The sequence below is a fragment of the Aquarana catesbeiana genome, linkage group LG05 (genome assembly GCF_042186555.1).
Source record: "Aquarana catesbeiana isolate 2022-GZ linkage group LG05, ASM4218655v1, whole genome shotgun sequence".
NCBI lineage: Eukaryota > Metazoa > Chordata > Amphibia > Anura > Ranidae > Aquarana > Aquarana catesbeiana.
Genome location: NC_133328.1, coordinates 154,394,680 through 154,414,864, shown reverse-complemented (window position 1 = coordinate 154,414,864; position 20,185 = coordinate 154,394,680). Strand labels below are relative to the sequence as shown.

Genomic DNA, 20,185 nt, shown 5'->3' with positions numbered 1-20,185 from the left:
AATAGTAATGGTAAACAGGACAAACAGAGAGGGGGAATCTCCCTTATGGGGGCACACAGTAACAAAAACTGACAGGTGTTCTAACCCCTCTCTATTCAAAACTAAAAATCAACTTCCGGTTTCCGGCACCTCATGTAGCGGGTGGGAGAGACAGCGGCTCCAGCAGGGACTCCTTCAAAAACCAGCTCCAGTCAACCAGGTACGTCTCTCCCGCACCACCAATCAAGCCCCGTATGTCTCCTGCTCCACCACTGAACAGTAACTAATAATGAGCGTCCCCCGTCCCGCTCAAGCCATGGAACTAGATCCCTCTCTGCTCACCTCCCAGCCTCCCAAGATGGCCAACGGCTCCCTCACTGTCTCTGCCTCTCACACAGCCCACTCTGCTGTACTGTCCCCGACCGCAGCAGAGGAACAGTATAATAAGATGGCCCAGGCAGTGGCTGCTTTGCTCTCCCCTACAATCACTGCCGCTGTGGACAGGGCAGTCACTGTAGGGATTGAACAGCTCCGAAGGGAGATAAGAGAGCAGGCAGGAGGGCTCAATGAGGTTGAGCAGCGTGTGTCTGACTTGGAGGAGGAAGCACAGAGCTCTCAGGCAGTGGCACACCAGGCATCTCAAACCCAGTATTACATCTTGGAAAAACTTGATGACCTGGAAAACCGTTTGCATCATAATAACCTCAGAATTATAGACCTCCCGGAAGCTTATAACTCAGGCTCACTAACAGAGCTGGTTAACACTCGCATCCCTGAGGCTCTTGGCATTACCAGTCCCTGTGTAGAGGAAAGAGCCCAAGTGGGAGCCCCATCTAATGACAGACGTTCCCCCCGCCTGATAACAGTCCACGATCTAAACTACTCAGACAGAGTCACCATCTTAAAATCTTTCAGAAGTGCTAACTCCTTTCAATTGGAGGGCCATAAGCTGCTCATTTTTGCTGACTACTCGCAAGAAATGTCCCGCAAACGTAAATTCTTCCAACCAATCTGCTCAGCCCTCCACCTCAAGGGGGTAAAATTTATCCTGGCATACCCAGTTATACTACGCCTCACTGACCAGACAGGGGAGACAAAATTTTTCTCACACCCAGACCAAGCAGCTTCTTATCTTCAGGCGCTCCTGCATAACCCACAGGAGCTCTCTCCCATGGATACTAGCCGATACCCTGAAGGCCCCAGGGAGCAACGCAGTCCTCGCAAGGACCCACAAAAAAAAATATGCTACTGAAATAACCCGGGTTCCCCAAAGCACAGATGAAGAGTTCCCTATAGGATCTATAAGGCCTCTCTCACCGTCCTGGCCTTCCAGGATGTTTTTGCTGAAAACAATTGTATGAATGTTCAAGTTACGCTATCGTTTTACTGTTTTGGTTAATTAACATTTACTGTTTTTACTATCCTAACGACAGCCTTCCGGAGACATGCGACATGATATCCATTTGCACTGACCTGCAGCGTTAGGTGAACTTCCAATACCTGATCACCCCACCGATTCGGCACCTGGTGCACGCATACTGGCATAGTACTCAAGTCCCGCTCTCCGGTAACGCTGTCCTATGGTGATTGCTACGTGAGGAAAAAAGCCTTGGCTTCCCATAAATTGTGAATTATATTTTGGTTATACCTTCTCTGCTCCTACACTACAGTTTTTCAGTACACTTACTTTGCCCCTTCATCTAGCCTAGTGCTTATACCCACCCTCCCCCACCTCCCCCTTCCTTCCTTTTACCTATGACCCAGACCGTATAATCACCCTTTGGAACCACTAACAATCATCACGCACCTTACACTAACCCAGCCCTTTTTTGCGGTTGATGCAATGAAAAATGTTTCTTGGAATGTCAAAGGACTTCGGTCCCCTCACAAACGCATGGCGATACTTCGCCACCTAAAACGGCTAAAAACAGACATAGCACTCCTTCAGGAGACTCACCTCCCCTCTTCTGGCGAATGCGCAAATTATGGGTAGGTCAAACCCACGGCTCAGCCTCCACTAAATGTAAAGCTAAAGCAGGTGTTCTGATCCTCAGTCACAAAAACCTTTCCTGTGAAGTTGTGTCATCCGAACATGTTGAGGAGGGACGCCTCTTGACCTTACACCTCAGACTCTCCTCCAAAGACCTCATACTTACTAATATTTATGCGCCAAATTCCCCCGCAAAATCTTTCTTCCAGGCCCTCACCGCACAATTAGCTCCTTATCTACAATACCCCACCCTGATAGGAGGCGAATTCAACACAGTAATGGACACACAAGAAGACAAATGCAGGGGTTAATCCCACCTCACAACCCAGGTCTCATTCCACCACAACCATGCTAAATTAATTTGCAGCAGCCCTCCAACTTACTGATCCATGGCGTTTTACTCACCCCCCCCCCACCTCCACCACCACACATAATCTAGAATAGATTATCTCCTATGCAACTCCGCGTTACTCACAAAAAAAAAATTGTCACTTCCCCCAATTCCTGGCTCGAAACCCCGATCTTCAGAAAACCCTGCATGAGACATGGACGGACTACACTTTGACCAATGCTCATCACTGTTTAGACCCCAACCTGTTCTGGGATGCAGGCAAAACCGTCCTACAAAGTAGGATTATTGCCTTCTCCAAATCTTCAAATCCAGTGACACGGGAGCCGGAGGTGGAGCTGAGTCCTGCTGTCTGTGTCAATAGACGCAGCAGCAGGACTTGGGAGCTCGCCCGCATGGGTGCCCCCATGAAAAGCGGCTCTCCATGGGGGCACTCGATGCAGAGGAGGAGCCAGGAGTGCCAAGGGGGACCCCAGAAAAGGAGGATCGGGGCCGCTCTGTGCAAAACCCTTGCACAGAGCAGATAAGTATAACATGTTTGTTATTTAAAAAAAAAAATAAAAAAATAACCTTTACAATCACTTTAAAATATCTAATTTTCTTTTTAATTAACTTTTTAGTTTGAAAGGCTAAAATAATTGTTGTTTTTTTCTCCTACTATGCTTGTTTTGTTCTCCTACTATGCTATGTGTTCTTTAGCGTAAACCTGTTATTATTTTAAGACTATGGAGTGTCTCAGCATATACTTTTCTTGCAACTCGTCTGTCACAAAATCAAGTGTAACGAACAAGACACCACTTATTCTTTTTTCTCACCCATGACTAAAGATGAAAAGGCTGAATGATTATTTAACACACACTTTGCTAATCACCACTTTAAGGAGATGCGACCTTTGACTAACCCCCATTGTTCTGAGTTATAAATCATACTATTCTCCACAAAAAAAAATATCAATCTTAAAGTGTATTTCCACTTTTACAGTCAAATTTGAGAATCATCCCCACTACATGCTTGTTATGTGTTCCCATTCACACTGAATACCTAAGAATAATTAAAAATATATATGTCTTCACACATACGCACATACTCAAACCTAACCCAAAAGTATACATAAACTTCGCACCCCACCCCTTGCCTCCTTCTCAACCTCCCAAATTCCCTCCCACAAACCCTTCTCCCTGAACCCCCCTCATCAAACATCCCCGTCGCCATCAATTCACCATACCATACAAGACCAGACCTAACTACAATGGTTTTAGAGGACATGCATATACATATACAAGTAGACAATTTCAGTGTATAATCTATCCCCCCAATAGACATAATGTCAGATCACGCACCTGTTATGCACCGTGTTAGGGACGGAGTAATATAAACAACATACCAGCCCATGATGTCTCACTCTTTATTTACCTATAAAAGATTGTCCTATTTCTTTGTTCAAATTGCTGTAGTAGAACTCACTGATGTTGAGGAAACCTACTATTGATCTTAGTGTCATAATTGATGCGTATATTGTTTGATAAGATTTGACCCTGATTTTGTGACTGTAACACACCTCTCTGGTGTTCTTGTATTCCTCTTGCCAATAAAAGCAGTTTAGGAAAAATAAATAAATAAATAAATAAATAAATGTATATATATATATATATATATATATATATATATATATATATATATATGTCTTACCTTTCTAATTGTTTCTTTGGCGCAGGTTTATACATAGGACTCTATGGGCAATTTGCAATTTAATCTGGTCATTTTCAAAGTGCAATTAGAGGGACGAACTGAGGGAAAGTGCATTAACATGGTACCATCCAAGCCTTGTGATCTGTAACCCTTTTTTAGGGACAGAAAGTGTTCAAATCTAGTTTACAACTGATAATAAAGATCTGGCAGGACAATACAGATGGGGTTAATTACATAACTCTGCAGCCCCCTCTTTAATCCCTAGGTGCCGACAGTAAGCAAATATGCGGCCTCTCGGCAGGTGGGTCTTGGTGCAGAGTGGCCCCATTGTTGCGTACAAATTTGCAACATGCGACTGGGAGCTTTCCAATTATATGAAAGCTGTGACAGCCAATCACGGCGTTCACATGATCATAAACCCCACCCTGCCTTCCGGCATCTGAAATCCTTTAAAGGGCTGGGAGGCGCCAGCGCAGAGGGTTTACCATTACAAGGGAAAAGCTACATAGGCCTTTTAAGTACCTAAAAAGGTAAGCAGCAATTTTGAAATATTTTTTAAGGATATGCTATGTGAATAGGGAACATGTACCAAACATAAAGTAGGTGTTATCCTAATTTGGTTGCAAAAGTGGAAATACTTTAAATATGAGGGCCTACGAAAAAAAAAAAATTGCTGCTCAGAAAAGAAAATGATAATATGCTGATCTAGACATTCTAGGACAGGAGAGGTTCCCTGAACATATAAGGCTTCATGCACACTGGACGTTAAAATAACGTTATAAAAACGCCAATAGCTTTGCAGTGAGTCTATCAACGTTTTTAAACGTTTTTGCAAAAGCGTTTTTTAGCGTTTTTTTTTATTTTGTATTTTTTCAATGGATCAAAAACATTAAAAAACGCTGGTGAGCCACGTTTTTGAGCGTTTATCGACGTTTTTCAGCATTTATCAGCATTTGGTGTTTTTTGTGAGCAGAAAAACGACTCCTGAATGCCATTTTATGGCGTTCAGAAAACAGCTCATAAACTCCACTGCTGATAAACATCCAAAAATGTCCATGTGTGCATGGACACATAGGATAACATAGAGGGGAGTTTATGGGCTATTAAAAAAACGCCCAAACTCCCAAAAACGGCCATTTATGAGCTTCAGTGTGCATGGAGCCAAAACAACTTACAAGTTTCACAACACTACTTTTTTAAAGCAGAATTCCTTCCAAAACTTTCAAGATTTCCTCTCAATGCCTGTTACACCCAGGGCTTTGTTGTGATCTCATTTTACTGCTTCCTTTCTCTTCATATATTCTGCATATACAGTAGATTTTTCTGGAATCAAAAATGACTGGTAACAGTAAATCAGACACAGACAATTCACTAAGCAGACGAGAAACAGGATATCCTGGGTGTTACTGGAATAGAAAGAGAGGGAAAACCTGTCCAACGTTGGCAAAGGCAACAATAAAAGCTAACAGAGAATCTAACATTTCCCCACTCTTGCCAAAATGAAAAAAGATAAATGTGTGGAGTAACTGTGAATATTCTATAAAAAAAAACTGTGGAAACACCCTTTGAATCTCATTGTTGCAAAATAATCTGCTGTTTGTGGTAAGGGCTTTTTCACCCTGATCTCGCAAGGGCACACAGAAAACAACTGTTTTCTAAGTGCCCTGTTCACACTTATACGCAGCCTTCAGACGAGGTGCAAGGTTGCAATACAGAATGGAAATCTGCAACGTCTGCAGTTTTTTGTCTTGGACTGCACTTCTTACATTTTTTTAGGTTACGCTAAGTGAATGGGAACTTTTTCAAATAGTGTTATCACATTTTGGCTGCAAAATTGGAAATAAACGTTAAAGTGGTAATAAATCCAAAAGCAACAATTTATTATATTGCAGCTTTCTGATTCTTAGATGTGGTGGCTGCATCCATTTTCTTTTGAAAACTAATGAAGCCACCACATGTGGGAAGCTGCAACATATTTTTGGTTTTGGGTTTAACGTGATTGTAAATGATGACCTTGTAAAACAACCCATTTCGTTTAAAATTGAAATGAAAGGCAAAACATTTGTGTATAGGTATACAAAAACATTATAAATACCTTTTTTACCTTTTTTTATAAGTGAATATATTCCCTCTGTTCTCAGCTGCATAAGAGCTGGGGGAGGAGAAGCAGTAGCACACTGAGCTTCCCAGTGAAAGGCTGTGCAGAGGGGGCATGTTAGGACAGTTTCTGATCATTGGAGGAGAGCAGGCTGAGTTCCCAGCACAGCTAGAGAGCTGATCACGGTGAACTCTCCTGCTTAGTGTGGTCAGTTTTTAATAGGCAAGCAGAGGGACTGGCAGGAACACCAGAGATTTCACACAAAGGAAGCAATACAAAGAGAACAGGATACTTTGTCATACAAGTACATGGTACAGCAGGCACATATCAGGAATTTAAAATGCTGGGGTAACAAACACTTTAATACCACTTTATATTAAACCTTGCCTTGTCCATAGGGAGCGGCAGAGGAGTATAGCAAAGATGATGATATGCTGCTGGAGAGAAGCGGGGATTAAAGTAAACCTATTACTTTTCCCTGCAGGGACTAATCACAGGTTTACTTTAAAGCTGAACTTCAAGCAAACAACTAAAATACACAGTTGAAATGCACACATGTGAATTGTTTTCTCTGACATTTATAATTCTATCCAGCCACATTTAAAGTGCATATACCTTTGTCTGAGGGTACAGACAGTAGGAAGACTCCACTTTCTCTGTCAGTGTCGAGAAGTACAATATGTGACCTCCCGTACACACGGTTTAATTGTTGTACGACTGATTTTTGTCAAAAGCGCGTGTGCAGGATTTTGTCTAGCATACTAACTATCTGCAAATTGTCGTTTGACAAACACGAACGTAGTGACGTACTACGAGAGTATAAAGAGGAAGTTAATTTCTCAATCGCTACCCTTTGAGCCTTTTCTGCTAATTTCGTGTTAGTAGAAGTTTGGTGAGCCTTGATTCACGATTTTAAAATACGTTTTGCATAACTACATCAGTATCACCAGCAAAGCAGCTTCATTATTATCCCATTAACCACTTGCCAACCGCTGCACGCCGCCACAATGGCAGTGGTGGGCAAATGGGCATACCTATACATCCCCTTTAATTGGCGGACTCGATGTCCATCAGTATCCCGGCAATCGTGTCACGGAGCCGCAGAACGGGGAGATGCCTATGTAAACAAGGCATTTCCATGATATGTCAGGGATCTACTGCTCCCTGTCATCGGGAGCAGTGATCGCTGTCATGTCAGTGGTAGCCCACCCCCCACCCCCCAGTTAGAATCACTCTCTAGGACACACTTAACCCCTTGATCGCCCCCTAGCGCTTAACCCCTTCCCTGCCAAAATCATTTACACAGTAATCAGTGCATTTTTATAGCACTGATCACTGTATAAATGACAATGGTCCAAAAATAGTGTCAAAAGTGTCTGACGTGTCCGCCATAATGTCGCAGTAATGATAAAAATCGCAGACCGCCGCCATTACTAATAAAAAAAAACTAATAATAAAAATGCCATAAAACTATCCCCTATTTTGTAGATGTTATAACTTTTACGCAAACCAATCAATATACGCTTATTGCATTTTTTTTACCAAAAATAACATATCAACCTAAACTGACGAAAAAAAATTGTTTTTTATATATATTTTTGGGGGGATATTTATTATAGCAAAAAGTAAAAAATATTGCTTTTATTTTCAAAATTGTTGCTCTTTTTGTTTATAGCGCAAAAAAATAAAAACCGCAGAGGTGATCAAATACCACCAAAAGAAATCTCTATGTTGTGCTAGGTAAACTATGATCTGGAAGTAGAACTTTTGTTGTGTGTCACAAACATTTTGTTTTATATGTAGTATACATGGTAATTGGTAGGGAGGGTCACAGGCATAAACATTACATCCTCCTAAAGCTGTACATTAACATTTAAAACATTGCCACGGCAATCAAATTTCTTTTATAAGGGATTTGTAATTAAATTTGTCCAGTCACTGCTCTGACAAATAAATCATTTTTTTACATTTCCATACGAAGGATCAAACGAAATTCTACCTGTGCTTTGCTAGCCTTATAATAGTTATATGCAAAAAAAGTGTTTTCATTAATTTTAAAGGAATATGGACTTGCAATGAAGGGTGTTTTTTATACATCTGTCTTGAGTTCAGCTTTAAAACAAACTTTGGCAGGACAGAGCTTTCCTGAAAGTACTGATGTAATGAATCAGAACTTTAGTTACGTATTTACATCCACAATTACTGTCTTTAGTAAATCACATAGTAGATCCTCAAGTGATCTTTGGTGAGGTACACATGGTTATAACTATTTTTAAGACCATTCACATGGCAATGACATACACGTCAATAAAGTGGTTACAAACCTCAGACATGAAATATGAACAAAGCATATCCCCCTATAGTGTGTACTTGTCTCAATTAAGAGCATTAAATGTAATTTCTCTGCTGCTTCATCCCTCTGCTATGAGCATGAATCATTTGTGACAAGTTTTCCTGACATCAAGAAAAAATGGTGACAGAGGAGGGATCCCCAGCTGATTGACTGCCTCAGCTCTGTTCCTGTGTGCTGTGTGAATGGGGGTGTGCCCCTTCCCTCCAATCAGCTATCAGACCTTTCCTCACTGAGCTCTGCAGAGTGTAACTTCAGCTCTCTGCCCTCTTTTTTTCTGAACTCTAAGACAAGCTTTATAAATTCAGCACTTTGAATGGATGTAGAGAAGAAAGGGCTGAAGATAGACAGGTACAGCTCCTGTAGGAGAATTTGTTTCATCTCTGTGTATTACCTGAAGCCAGTCATTGCACTGGGTATATGTAAGGGTTACACACACTTTAAATGCATGTATATCCTTTTTAGGGCTCATTTGCACAAGCTTTAATCTCTGAAGGGCAATCTGTGTTCAGGTTGCTCTTTAGAGAGTATTTGACAGGCAGTGAAGAGGTGAATTTTGCCTACTCGCCATCTGCATTAACCTACTGATCGCTGCAGTAGTGCGCCACAACTGCATTTATTGCATGCAGAGCAGCCTTATTAACTTGAATGGGTCGTGTCTGGGTGACACTACATCTGCTGAAAGTGACAGGAGGTAGAATTCCCGCTGTGGCCAAAGAGTAAGCTATCACGGCCACGGCCTTTGTACTCCCCTAGTTGGTGGTAAAAGCATGGCTCAACTGCAGGGTTTAGCCCCTCCCCCCTACTAGTGTGGACAAGCCCTTAGGACATTTTTAACTCATAATTGCAAAATGCATGTCATAATTGAAAATGGTATAATGAGCTTGCATTCAGGTGCATTCAGTTAAATTACATTTAGAAAGAAGAGAAATCTGTGTGTCCAGATACATACTCTCAATGTGTCTAAGGCTAGGTTCACATCTTTACGGGTGATTACCGCTGTGGGAACATACCTGTTTCTTGCAGCTGCAACCACCTACACAGAAAAACGCATGAGCCGTGTGCGGGTGCCATTAATGCTAATTGCACCCGAACTGAGAACCGCACTGCACTTGCTGTTCCCATGCTGGCTGCGATTTCTGAAATGCTACAGCCCATTCAAATGAATAAACTGCTGTGTTCGTGCAAAATGCGGCCTGCAGAGCTCCACAGATGTGAAGCTAGGCTCAATGTGAGTTTAGGCAAGTAAACACCTGATAGATAAATGCATAAACATTTGGAATATTAACCCGAAACAAACACTGTACTTCCCAGATCAATTTTTCCAGCATTTAAATAGAACAAACACAGGAGGCCGATGTGAATAAGGCCTTATCTGTCACATCCATTCACCCCAGTCTATAAGTGTCTGTTCTGAATGTACATGTAGCACAGTAAATACAGAGGATGGCTGATTCCCCAACAGACTTTCTTTGAGTTTCCAGTAAGTGTATGTAAACTAACTAGAAGACTTTTTCCTCATTTCTAACTGGAGACCTTTTTTATTACTGCATCAAACTTATTTGCCAGTCTGTTGCAAACCGTCTGAAGAATGATTTTTCCCCAGCAGACACAAATCTATTTTTTCTTTTGGTCAGATTGAAGTCTTGTCTTTTTTTTTTTTTTTTTTTAGTGATCAGACAAATACAGACAGACAATCCACAACAGTTCAAAGTGGCCCTACGCAACCGAGCATCAGAGATCTGCCAGGAGTTACATCCTATAACTATTAGTTGTCATTATGTTTATAACATAGTTGTTGATTTTCGTCATCTTGTGAACGTGGATGGAAATTAGGGCCACACAATAATTTATAACATTTTTACAATGAGTTTACATTACTCTTCCTTTTTGGAATTTCCCATCTTACATTTGTTATTTAATTAATGAACAGAAAAAATATTTTAGTTCCCGGGTAATCTACTTCTGCTGTCCACCATGGGCTTTTTAAGACTGCAGTAAAGACTCTGGGGTTGTTTTACTAAATGCAAATAGACTGTGCACTTTACAAAGTGTAGTTCGCGTCACTTTGCAAATATACCCAATCACGTGCAAGGAAAAAAACAATTTTTTTTGCTTGCACACGATTGAATGATGAAAAACAGCAGAGCTTTTGCTCATTTACTAAGCACTGGAGCAACCGCTCTTGCATAGTGCAACTGCACTTTGAAAAATGCACAGTCTATATGCCTTTAGTAAATAAACCCCTCTGCACACACCTACCCAACACACAGTGCATAAGTTTGGTGCATTGACTTTCTTTCAGAATAGCACCCAGCACATGTATACAGAATAAAGAGTCAAACCAGCTCCTCAGCCCATAACGATGCACAGATGTGAATACATCTGTGGGGTAGTTTGCTGTGTTCATGAAAATCACTTTTTGTGCATTAAAGCTTATTCAGTAAGAAAAAAAAAAAAACCTTTAATTTCTCTGTATGAAAATGCATTGCAGGTAAGAATCCAATTCTTTCCTATGTGTATGGTTGAGATCTATGGGCTACATGTTAGTGTGCTTTTAAATGGAATCCATTTACTATTCACAAGCATAGGTGTGATTGGACTGCCATACCGCGAAGCACATAAATACCCCAAAAAATACATTGATGTTGACTGAGTGAGCCCTAAATGTGCAGTGTGAGCCTAAACTACCTATTGCAAAAATACAACTTTATTTGCTATTTTAACAGTTGTGGCCCATTGACACCTATAAACTTAGCGTACATTAAGCCATGTACACAGATTACCCATTATTTTAAATGGTGCAAGTTCACATTTTTGTGATGTGCGTTGACCAAAAAAACTTTTTTTTAAAAACTAGTGAAGTAGTCAGAGACATTGGGGTTGATGGAGAGTGTAAAATCTGGTGCAGCTCTGCCATAGAAATCAGCTTCCAGGTATTTTATTTATTATTTTTTTTTATTTATTTTGTCAAAGCTTAATTAAACAAGGTGAAGTTAGAAGCTGATTGGCTACCATGCACAGCTGCAGAAGATTTTGTACTCTCCAGTTTTAGTTAATCAAACCCATTATATAGTATTGATCAGCAGTTGTAGCCGCTGATCAATAAATATTTTTCAGCAGGTCCCTTTGAAAGAAGTCAATCAGACAATTGGTGAGCAGGGAGAACCACACACTGATCGAAATTCAGCTAGTCCTTGCTAAAGTGGCTGAATTCAGATCTCTCTATGGCCCACTTAAAGCGGTAGCAAACTGCAAAAAGAAACTCCCCAGCGTGAGGAGAAAAAAAAAACGATTACCGGCTCTGTTTATGTCACATGATCAGCTGTCATTGTCTGACAGCTGCTCACATGGTAAGGGGTTGGGATCGACCCCTTACTCCGATCTGTGATCAGCTGAGTCTCATAGCAGTCCTGCAGGGGGAGCACAGGCCGCTCAAGCATGGGAGGACATCTATGGACGCCCTCCCGGCAAATTAGGTCTGAGCTGCAGCAGTCTTTCGGCTATAGCGCAGACAGCAGGTGGTTAAACACATAGGGGTTGATTTACTAAAGGCAAATAAACTGTGCACTCTGCAAGTGCAGTTGCTCCAGTGCTTTGTAAAAAGAATACCCAATCACATGCAAGGAAAATTAGGAAAACAGCATATTTGCTTGCACATAATTGGACGATGGAAGTCAGAAGAGCTTCTGCTCATTTACTAAGCTCTGGAGCAACTGCTCTTGCAGAGTACAACCACACTTTGCAAAGTGCACTATTTGCCTTTAGTAAATCCACCCCAGTATGCGCATAAACATGTATATATGCAAATACATTGCATGCCATTACACACATTTATGTGTTAGATCTTTCTGTCAGCTTCTGCCTGCAAGATCCAACATTGACAGACAAAATATAATTGGATCTGTGCACATGAGCCCTAAGATTAAAGTAAACCTGTACAACACCGGGCAATAGGATTTGTAATGTTTTGCATGTTCTCCCTGCATAGGTTTCCTCTGGGTACTCTGGTTTCCTCCAACACCTCCAAAACATGCTGGTAGGTTAAATGCTTCCTGTCCAAATTAGGCCCTAGTATGTGTATGTATGAATGTGAGTTAGGACCTTAGATTGTAAGCTCCTCGAGGGCAGGGACTGATGTGAATGTACAATATATATGTAAAAGTGCTGCGTAAATTGATGGCGCTATATAAGTATCTATAATAAATAAAAATAAAATAAATGTTTTAATTCCACTCTCAAACATGGCTCATATTTTCCTGCATTCCACTCCCGCTCCATTCATTATGACTTGGGAGCTTACCCAGAGCTGAGGAATTTCTCCAGACCACAACATTATATTGCTGCCTGCCTCTGTAGTGGATCATCAAGCACCAGTTGGGAAGAAGTGGAATGTGTCAAATTATCCCCTATACTCAGAAGCATGGGCTACTTCACTTTGCTTCCCTGGACAAGCAGGAAAAAAAAGAAGCACAGTGAAGAAAAAAAGATATATACAGCTGCAGGGGCCAGAGTTATAAGGAACCCATTTTTACCCTGCACAGACATTCAGCAGTCAGAAAGAGTTGTGAAAGGTTTATTACCCAGGGTTGGGTGGAAAAGTTTACTGTACTGAGAAGAGAAGAGAAGAGAAGAGAAGAGAAGAGAAGAGAAGAGAAGAGAAGGGAGAACTGGCGGGTTTAACAATGATGAACTTGTGCTTTATGGCCGGTGCTGTCTGTAGGTTGGTGATAGATCCTTCAGCTATCATAACCCCGACCAAGGTGGCTGGATTTACTAGTATGGATAGAAGAAATTTTGTCCTCCACTAGAAAAAGTCCAAATGAGGAAAATCTATAATCATGTACACCAGAGAAGTCCACACTGGAGATAAAATGCTCACTATGCCAGTGGCAGGTATAACCTTTGCTGCTTCACACCATTGTGGCTTACATGTGCTACAACCCATGATCACAGCATTCTAAACGCACATAAAAATGAGTTACCATTATAATTCATGAAGCTCTTTCATCACTATGCTGTGTTACAGGGCAATGCGCTGCATTTTTTGGTGTGCTTGGTGAAAACCTTATAGTTAATGGCAATAGTTTTATATTGACTATACACATCAGAGTCAGCAGCAGCACATTGGAATCGGAATAGGTGTTTTATTAGTGTGTTTTTCAAGCCATACAGTATGTCCATATTTCTCATAAAATGAGGGAAATAAACTACTACTCACAAGCACCATCAATTGTAAGGCTACAAACTGTGTAACACATGCCTCATTTTCATCCCATAGTAAATATTATCCGGAATATCTATGAGCATATAATTATAGCCACATGGCAAAGAAAAGACCTTGGATTACCTCACCTACAAGTACTTCAGTCTTCATCCAAGGTCTAAAAAACAGAGCAGCCTCCCAGTGATTCCAATTCACAGACTCCAGATGTGCACTGAGAACTATGTGTAGACAAATATCTGTGGCATGATTTACACTCAGGAGTGGAGGAATCTTACCCCACTCTGTAAATGTGAGCTGACTTTGTGAGACTGAAACTAAAGAGCAGTAAAGGCCATGGAAATGACATTCAGACAGAATCCGTGAGCTAATCCCACACTAAGCTGTATCAATCAGATAAACAAATTCTTCCTTCCTTTCCTGAAACAAAGGCCCTTCCGCTTATCACAAAGACTGAGACACACCATTAGACCCTACAAAGAGCCAAATCACTAAAGACAGAGGTCAATAACATCAGTGTGTGTGTACACCTATGTGTGCTTATGTATGTACATGTATGTGTGGGTGCTTGCATATGTGTACATATATGTCTGTGTATATGTGTGTACATACAAGTGTATGTATGCGTGTGTGTGTGTACCTATGTGTTATTACAAGTGTGTTTCTATGTGTGTGAGTATTTATGTATGTGCACATGTTTGTGTGTGTACATACAAGTGTATATGTATGTGTGTGTAACTCTGTGTGTGTATGTACGTATGTGCCTGTGTATATGTGTGTACATATAAGTGTGTGTGTGTACATGTGCGTATATGTCCATCTATATGTGTGTACATACAAGTGTGTGTGTACCTATGTGTGTGTGTGTGTACGTGTGTAGGTACAAGTGTGTTCATATGTGTGTGTAGGTACGTATGTGTCTGTGTATATGTGTGTACATATAAGTGTGTGTGTGTACATGTGCGTATATGTCCATCTATATGTGTGTACATACAAGTGTGTGTGTGTACCTATATGTGTGTGTGTGTGTACGTGTGTAGGTACAAGTGTGTTCATATGTGTGTGTAGGTACGTATGCGTCTGTGTATATGTGTGTACATAAAAGTGTGTGTATGTGTGCACATTCATGTGTTATATGCACATTAGTGTATGTGCACATACGCATGAGAGTTTACATGTATGAAACCTGTACTAATATGGATGCTGCCATTACTGACCACTTCCTGCAAGAAAAAGGTCCTTACATCTTTTTTTAAATGCGGCCACACAGAAGCCGTATGGTGCTTCAGTACCATGCATTTCCATGTGTGGGAAAAAGAACAGCGTTTTTTAGACAGCGGGGGTGTCATTGAGAATTAAAGCGGAGTGGTTTTGTGCAGCTGCATACAGGTGCAGGAACATATGTGATTTGCACACACTCCCACACCCACTTAGCATTATGCAGACCTGAGCACAACCACACTTTTACATGGTTTTACAAAGTCCTCAGGCATCCAAGGTAAAGATGGCAAAGTATGCTCCCCACCCCCACTTCCTCACCCTGAGCTGAGGCTGATCATTCTTACACATCCGCATACACACTGCTGGGGGCCAGACAAAGGTTTAGGAATGATACCTCTGGCCACTTGCACTACAGTTGTCACATTTTTGCTCATTGAAACCCAAAACTGTAAGGGAGGGGAGACTCCTGTGACATGATTTAACTAGTATGATATATGGCCATGCTACAATGCTGTGGGCTGGTGTTTGCTGTGTAGGGGCTGTGCAACGCGATGTTCACTTTTTTCTTTTTTTTAACCTTACGTTACACTTGAAATAACTGTGCATCACAACACGTTGCAACATGCAGTGCAATGAGGTGTGCTACCTACAGGTGTGTATTAGTATGCAGTGAACCACATCTCACCACAATGTTGTGCTATAAACAGAACGCGTAAAAAACACAAAATGCCCCCTAGCACTGAACCTGTGATGATCTATGCAGCTCAAAGGAGATGGTGTGAATGAGCCCTTAGCCATATTGAGCATGAGAAAAAATGATCTAATCTTCATTAACATTATGACAACCATTAAAGTAGTTTACAACTCATCAAAAGTGCACATTTTATTCCACAATTTGTTCTTTTAAAATGGCACTAAAATCAAGCTTCCAGTAATAAGTATGGTGCAGTTTTTAATAAATGAAAAAGAAACGTTTGGCTAGTATACTTGACTAGGTTCACATCTATGCATTTTTCAGTGAATTTTTCGTGTTGCAGAAACGCACTACTGTCCATTTAACAGGATTTCCTATGGATCACGTTCACATCTGTGCATTTTCCACCAGTGCATTTTTTGTAAAGGGTTTGGGACTTTTTTCCTGCAGCAGGTTGTTTTTTTTTTAATTCCACAGACTTCAATAGAAATGCAGCGTAAGCCCATCAAAAACACATCAAAAAACGTATGTGACTGAAGCGTTTCTGTTTTGCTTTTGTGAGTTTCTCCCTCAAGACAGCAGACACCTCCCAAAACCACAAAACGCATCAAAACAAGTGCGAAGAAATGAAAAACGCACCTGAAAAAAAGTGTCAAAAACAAGTGTGAAAAAATGAAAAACGCACCTAAAAAAAAGTGTCAAAAACAAGTGTAAAAGAATGAAAAACGCACCTGAAAAAAAGCATCAACCACAACCTTCATAGATGTGAACCAGGCCTTAGGCCTGGTTCCCACCTATGCGTTTTTAGTACATTTTGTGCTTTGCAGAAACACACTACAATCCATTTAACATGGTTTTCTGGAACATGGGTTCCTGAGACATGTTCACATCTATGTGTTTTTCAGCTGCTGTGTTTTTGGAAAGGTCTAGGGACCTGCAACATGGTGCATTTTTGGCTCAATAAACTTCAATGGACACCCTGCGGAAACACATGTAGTGTATTTTGACGTGTTTCGCTTTTTTCTAATCTGCCATAACAACAAAAACATCTCCCCCTTAAAAAAAAAAAAGCATAAGAAATGCAAAAAAGCATAAAAAACGCTTGAAAAATGCATCAAATACATGTGCGCAAAAACGCACAGCAAAAAGCACGGCAGAAACAGATCAAAATCAAACTGCATAGGTGTGAACCAGGCCTAAGGGACTTTTTTGCCCGCAGCAGGTTGCATTTTGGGTTCCATAGGCTTCAATGGAAATGCAGCAGAAACGCATAAAAAATGCAGTGCTTGTGTTTCTGTTTATTTTCCACTGGTTTCTCCTGCATGACAACAGACACAAAAAAATGCAAAACCATAACGCATCAAAAATGCATAAAAAACATGTGCCAAATAAATGCAAAACGCACTGGGAAAAAGCATCAACCGCAACCAGCATAGGTGTAAACCAAGCCTAAAGCAGGGCTGGCCTTACAACTAGGCAAGAGACACTTGCCCCAGGTGCTGTGGTGGGGGGACCAGCATGCAACTGGGGCTGCAAACACACTCTACCCACAGATTGGGCCAGAAAAGCCATCTCCATGTATTCTGTAAGGCCTGGCTGTCATTAGAGTTTAAATCATTTGCTCCTCATAGAGCGGGGTGTCAAACTAACAGCTGAGTTTTTCAGACCAGTAGAGTGCTCATTTTGGACTTTTTTGGGCTTTTTTTTGCCACATAAACTTTTTTGCTTTCGCCCATTACATTTGATCGTTTTTCCAACGCTGCATTAAAAAAAAGTACAAACATGTTAAAAAAGCCAATTGTATTTAGTTTTGGATAGGGTAGGAAAGGGTTAAACCTCTGCCAGGTTATATTTCGTTGCTTGTGTACCATTGTGAGAAATTTCCCTACACATCGTGGCCCAGAAATGCAACAGGAAGTTGATACATGTCCCTGAAACAGGTGTCCCCATTGGAAGATTTCCCCTTATCTTTTTATTCTGGGGGCAGCTCTAAAAATTTTGGATATCCCCTCACTGCCGGTTCCTGCTGAGCTGGCTGAGATTTAAACTGTGTATGGGCATGCTAAATGTACCAAGTTGATCGATCAATCAACTTGGGTACAACCAGCATGCCGGGTTTTACCTGCGATTATCACTAGCGGCTGTTATAGCCACCTCCCGGTGAGGACGGCTTCCTCTGCCCTCCCTCCAGGAGAAGACAATGGCCCGGAAAGAGGGATTCCCCTGTCAGCACTGTCTGTGTTGATGGGGGAATCAAGTGAATTTCTTTCCTGCAACCCGTGTATGGTTCTGTGTATGGCCGGCCTAAGTGGCAAAGGTCATGGGTACAAATTGAGGGGTAAACCTCCCTAATATGGACTCAGACAGCAAAATAAATTTGACAGAGGGCCTAACATGAGGCAAAAAATAGTGCGTGTCTAGATGTAATACTCAGCTTAAAGGAGAAGTCCTTTGGCCCTACTTCTCCTGTGGATGACATGAGTGCACTTCGTCCTGCACTCCTGTGACCCGTATTCAGCCATCAGCGGGCAAAAGCACACTGTCAGCTGATGTCACTCAGCTGGTCCAGGCTCTGGAGAGATCCCAACATTTTTTTGCCCCATATGGCTCTCCCTTCAGCTGGGAATGTAGGCTGGCCATAAAATATACAATTTTCCTTTAGATTTACCAAAAACCTTATACTATGAGGTCAAACTCAAAGGCTTTGAAATTGTATGCAATCAGGCAGGCCCTTGCACTACATGGTTGAAGGTAAATCTAAAGAAAATTGTACAGAAATTGTACAAGAATATGGTGTAATGTATGGCCAGCTTTAGCTGTAAGAAATATACCACCCTTCAGGCAATACAGAGCCTCCTCACCACCTGTCACATTCTCTCTAAGGCCCGCTTCACACTGAATCCGTCTTTAAAATCGTGCCACTTCACTTAAAGTCGCATGATTTGCAGGTCAGTGCAACTTTGGGTGCGACTTGGCTGATACACAGATGTCTATGCAAGTTGCACCTGAAGTCGCAAAAAAATTGCGCAGGAACTATATATAGAAATATACATCTACATTCATTTTTTGTGTGTGTGTATATATATATATATATATATATATATATATATATATGTGTGTGTGTGTGTGTGTGTGTGTGTGTGTGTGTGTGTGTGTGTGTGTGTGTGTATACATACACACATATACATATATAAATACATTTAAAAAAGTTAGATAGATAGAGAGATAGATAGATAGATAGATAGATAGATAGATAGATATATTATATATTTGTATATATATGTGTATATATATATATATATGTATGTATATATATATATATATATATATATATATATATATATATATATATTTATTTATTTGTTGTTTTATTGGAAAGCCTTTTTTTCTTTTTTTTCTTACTGCCAGACATATAAAAGGCTGAGAATGTATCATTATTACATGAAAGGAAAGACAGACAAACAAATAAAAGACAAATAAGTAACTATTGTAATTGTATTGTAATGTAAATCTAATGTAAATATTATGATAACAGTTCTTCTTAATAATAGTCCAGCCAGTATTTCCATGAAGGCAGACATGTGAGGAAACAGAGAAGTAGAAGTGTCCTCGTCCACCTTGGTGTCCCCTCACACACATCTCTATGACAGGACTACTACACCTCTCCACCCTCCTCTCCATGATAAGACTACCAGCACTCACCCATGGTGTCGGTAAAAGCGGTGACTGTCAGTATGCAGAGTATAGCGGCGGTGGCGGCGGAGAGGAGCCCGGTGTATCCTCCCATGGTAGAAGAGATAAGTCCTCCTTAGACAGTATTAGGAGTTCCTCCAGTAAGTTTGCAGTCCTAGTCCCGGCTCAGCTCCCCCTGTCCTCTCAGTCCGCACTCCTCCCTGCATTCCTATGGGCACCGTTTGCTGCCTTCCACCTCTGTGACTCACTCACTGGCCGAGTCCTGAGGAAACAGGAAATCTTCAACTTCACAAACAGCTGTGCTGCTGGGCCTCTCTACTTCTTTTTTTTTCTTCTCCTTCTTTAAAACCTCACCCAGTTGTGTCAGTCATATGACATGAGCCGGCCCCCTCAGCTTCACATTACAAGCTCTGCCATTGTACTTTACTCATAGGATTTACACTGCTCTGCTATGACTGGGAAAGAGGATTGTGTATTATATATCACATTTACTACTATACATTACCTCAGCCTCAGTCCTCTGCTCTGATATTTGGTGGGTGCTGACTGCTGAGATTACACAGGATGGTAGGTTTGCTCAGGAATGCTCACTTCAAGGGGTTAGGGCATGGGTGGAAGCGTGTGCTGTGTTAGTGGGTGGCCATTCTCTATATATTATATAGATAGGTTTAATTTTTGTCCCCTTTTACCAATAATCTGGAAAGTCACAATGTTCATGTTCCCTCTCCTCCTATAATACAGAGAGTCACCCTCTATGTGTCCCCTCTCCCCCTATAATCCAGAGAGTCACCCTGTATGTGTCCCCTCTATCCCTATAATCCAGAGAGTCACCCTCTATGTGTCCCCTCTATCCCTATAATCCAGAGAGTCACCCTGTATGTGTCCCCTCTATCCCTAT

General features: G+C 41.2%; 1 protein-coding gene across 1 annotated transcript in view; it reads right to left on the bottom strand.

Moving 5' to 3' along the window:
- TGFBR2 (transforming growth factor beta receptor 2) overlaps positions 1–19,662 on the bottom strand; it is a 134,672-nt gene extending 115,010 nt beyond the window's left edge. Inside the window, exon 1 of the mRNA XM_073630282.1 lies at positions 19,297–19,662. Coding sequence (XP_073486383.1) covers positions 19,297–19,381 — 85 coding nt within the window. The 5' untranslated portion in view covers positions 19,382–19,662. The remainder of the gene's footprint in view (positions 1–19,296) is intronic.
- Positions 19,663–20,185: the final 523 nt, after the last annotated feature.